This window comes from Alligator sinensis, unplaced genomic scaffold, assembly GCF_000455745.1.
Source record: "Alligator sinensis unplaced genomic scaffold, ASM45574v1 scaffold1676_1, whole genome shotgun sequence".
Taxonomy (NCBI): domain Eukaryota; kingdom Metazoa; phylum Chordata; order Crocodylia; family Alligatoridae; genus Alligator; species Alligator sinensis.
This window is the reverse complement of record NW_005843223.1, coordinates 83,150-87,265: the sequence shown is the minus strand read 5'-3', so window position 1 is coordinate 87,265 and position 4,116 is coordinate 83,150. Positions and strand designations below refer to the sequence as shown.

Sequence of the window (4,116 nt, the reverse complement as noted above, 5' to 3'; positions counted from 1 at the left end):
AACAGCACGTGCCCAGCAAATACCACACACACACTGTTCTCCGAGCTCTGCACATTTAGGCCAAGCTTTTCAGGGCAGTCACAGTTTTGCTGAAGTACCCAACACCAATTAACACCAATGTCATCTTCCATCAACAGAGCACAAAGGGAGGCGCTGGGGAAACCGGTGTCTTCCAGAGGGGCAACAAGAGCAGCATGGGAGGTAACACCACACTCATAGAGAGGACATTTTCTAAGCCAGTGTTTCTCAACCTGTGGGTTGCGACCCGAAAGTGGGTCACAAAAATATATGAAAGGGTCACAAGCAAACTTCAAAAACGGATTCTTCTTTAAAGGAGAAACATGTGAGAAACTGTGGCTTTTCTCTTGCAGGCTGTCAGGATTCCTGGGTTGGGCCTGGCCACTGATGTTTACAAATGGGTCCTGGTACAAAAAGGGTTGAGAACCACTGCTCTAAGGCAGATGTGTGTGTGGGGGCGTGTCTGCAGCCTTCAGCAGACACAGATCACTACAGTTCCACAGCTTCCTCCAGAGGTCTGTGCCCCTGCAAGGCTTTGGCCTACTGCTGCCCACAACAGAAGTCAGGACTGGTCCCAGGGGAGGGGTGAAGTGTGGGCAGCCAGTCGTGGGCACAGAGTGATGGGAACAGGCCCTAACCCTGCCCAGCCAACAGTAGGAAGTGCACAGTTAAACAGGCAGGAATCCCACATGCCTGTACGCATCACCCCCAACTTGCCTGAGCAAGGAGCTCTGGGACCAGAGGGCCTCCCCAACCCCTAAGTGAGGCTGGGGTCTGACATGTGGTTCCCCATTGGCCTGGGTGACAAGAATTCACAGGGCTGACATGTGACATACCTCTTTTGGGGACTTTCAGGGAAGATGACTCTGGTGTTTCTGGGGAGGTCGTGTCTGCTCCATCTTCAAACACCTGGATCTGAATAACATTTAACAAAGTTGTGTTATCAGTGATCCCCTGCAGCTGCTCAGGGCTTTAGCCGACTGGCTTTAGGTCTTTGCACAAGCTTTGAGCTCATTTCCTCAGGTCAGGAGCTTGGCATGCCTCCCTCTCCAGCTTCCTGGAAGAGCTTTAAACTGAACAGAAAGCTGCAGGGGATGTGAGGACAGCCACCCAGGAAATCCAAAGCAGTTTATAGCTGGTTAGGTATTGCAAGCCAAGCTGGTGACCTCAAGGCACAGGACCCCAGGGCACGAATCATTTTCATTATCTGCCACTCGAGAAGCTAGCGGGGTTTTTAAAGCACGTTTGATCTGATCAAAAGTGAATATGAAAGAGACTCCCTTACTCCTCTCAGCCAGATGAGCTACTTCTGAATAATCTGCAAAGGTGCCATGTCCAAACAGTCACACCTCCGACAGGGAACCAGGCTCCTGGAGACGCCAGGGCTGGCTTGGGGCATTGCAGTGAACTTGGAAAATCTCGGATAGAAGGGCTTGGATTGGTATCTTTAATTCCTTCTGTGGCCTGGATTTGGCTGACATGAGGCAGGAAAGGGGGCTCTGCAAGGAAACTGCAGCTCAACTGTCAACTGCCAAGCAGCAAGCGGCGACTGCTATTTCTGGAAGGTGCCTGGGTACCAGATGCATGTTTCTAAATGAGAAGGAAGAGGCAGCCTGAATGAAACTCTACAGCCACTGAAACCATGACAACGCTGCGGCAGGAGTGGGAACATTCAGCCCTGAGTTTCCCAGCAGGGAGAGGAGAAACGTCCCCTGGAACCTGCTGACAGCACATCTCCAACATGCTGCTGTCTGCTGATGACCGCTGGGGCAAGGTCAGCAGTGTGGAGGCTTTTGAGCTGATTCACCACAGCCATCTCAGCACCCAGCACTGAGAACCCAGCAACACAGGACACAACAGAGCCTTACTACAGGGGACCTCCCAGCCCATCACACACCTGAGCTCCTCAATAACAAACTGAAAAAAATTACGCTGTTTTGGCTCTTCCATCTAGTACAGCTCAGCTGATGGCCTCAGGTATCTGGGCACAGGACTGCAAGCGCTGACATCAGGATCCGGGTGTGCTCTCAGAGCTGCAACTGGTCCCTCTGAGTCCAGGATCAGGCAACCAGGCACTGACCACTGGAAGGTCCCTGGGTACTTACTACTAAAGGGTCTGAACTCCACCATCACTATCTAGCTCACCCTCCTGAATTCCTCCTAGCTGAATACATTCATCTTCACTTCTCCTTCCACCCGACCCCCAAAACTGCTTACTCTCATTCTATAACAGAACTTCTGCTGCATTTATGTCCCAGAGGGGGGTGAAGCAACCCCCACAGCTGCATGGGCACTTGGGATCCAACTGCCTGGAGCAACTGATAATGCTGAAAGGCAGAAATTAGAACAGAGCTTTATTCTGATTTTTTTTTTAAAGCTTGGAGAAGTACAAGGAGCTGCAGAGACAGCGGTGGGATTTCTAAGCCTGTGGCTCAGAACAGAGAACAGGAAGTCATCAGTATAATAAACCCCAGGCTCCAGGTGAGGGTGTTCAGCTCAGTCACTGCCCCAGCCAGCAGCAGTCTCAGGTGGGAAGAGCTGCAGAGCCAGCAATACACCACTGGAGACACCAGGCAGTGCTCACACCCCTGCTTGCAGGGACATTCCCAGCTCTGGCAAGCAGCAGCGAATAGGGAAGGTGTGATTAGAAACAAAGGAACACCACATCGGTCCTCTATGCACCCCTTTCATGGCTGGGCTCCTGGCAAACCCAAGAAGGCTGATTTTCAGGGGCTACATGCTCATTTGCATCATGCCAGTCAGCTTTTCCCCTCTCCTCCAGTAAGCTACTGTTCAAAGGGGCAGCATGAAAATGGTTGTGGGGCTGGGGCACAGGATTGGTGAGGAGAGACTGAGGAAACTGGGCTGATTTAGTTTGAAGAAGACAAGACTGAGGGGGATTGAATAGCAGCCTTCAACTCCCTGCAGGGGGTTGCAAAGAGGATGGAGCTGGACTGTTCTCAGTGGAGGCAGATGACAAAACAAAGAACAATGGGCTCGAGCTGCAGCAAGGGAAACTGAGGTTAGAGATGAGGAAAAACTCTTTGGAGGAGGGTGGTGAAGCACTGGAACAGGCTCCCCAGAGAGGTGGTGGAGTCTTCATCCTGGGAGGTGTTTAAGACCCAACTAGACAAAGTCCTGGCTGGGATGATGCAGTTGGGGCTGGTCCTGCTTGGAGCAGGGGGTTGGACTAGATGTGGCCTCCTGAGGTCCCTTCCAACCCTCATTGTCTCTGGTTGCATGGTGTTGCTCTCCAGGGTACTAAGCAACGCAACTAGTTCTTCCCTTGACTCTTTGTGCCAAGAACTCATCAAGACATACACTACCTGCTACCCTTGACTTGCTGCACACCGGGCCCAAGAACACACACTTGCAGACATGGGCCCCTGCTCTCTAGGCAGGACCTGCGGCGTGCTGCCCAGTCACAGGGTAGTAATTGCTGCAGAAGTCCCCAGCAGTATTTTTATACCTCCACTTCCCTCAGAATGCATAAAATGTGAGACTATCTTGGTGTCCAGGTGCCAAGAACCAGCAGAGCAGCCTGGGGCAGAGGCTCACTGAAGGCTTGTCCCACCTCTAAGTGGCTAGCACACAACCATGCCCCTACTATGCACTGTAAATTTTCTTAAGGAACAGATAAGATACACATGCGATGATATCAAGACTTCTTATGAACTGTCCTTCCAGCTAAAAGTCCCTGAAGCAGTTAAGAGACTACAGCTGAGTCTTCCAGGTGCAACTGCTGTTTGCACTCATTTGCACTGATTGGCTGGCACAGAAGAGTAGGGAAGTTATTTGGACCTGGGGAAACACTTTTTCTGGTTTTCTCAGAGCTGTTTTGCTCAAAAGGATGCAGGTGTCTATCTCTTTCATCAGCGCTGCCCAGGGAAGCTGTGGAATCTCCATCCCTGGAAATTTGTAAGAGCAGGTGAGATGAATTAGACCAAAACTGCTGAGACCCGAGGATCCCAGCTCGCACTAGATGCCCTCTGGAGGACCCTGCCAGCACATAGTTTCATAGTTTCTAGGGTCGGAAGGGACCTGGGCAGATCATCTAGTCCGACCCCCTGCCATGGCAGGAAAGAGTACTGGGGGTCA

The 4,116-nt window shown here is 51.6% G+C and overlaps 1 protein-coding gene across 1 annotated transcript in view; it reads right to left on the bottom strand.

Moving 5' to 3' along the window:
- The window catches only part of LOC112548499 (dynactin subunit 1-like), a 17,586-nt gene that overhangs the window by 4,529 nt on the left and 8,941 nt on the right, over positions 1–4,116 (bottom strand). Inside the window, exon 3 of the mRNA XM_025194485.1 lies at positions 855–933. Within this exon, the coding sequence (XP_025050270.1) occupies positions 855–933 (79 nt within the window). The remainder of the gene's footprint in view (positions 1–854; positions 934–4,116) is intronic.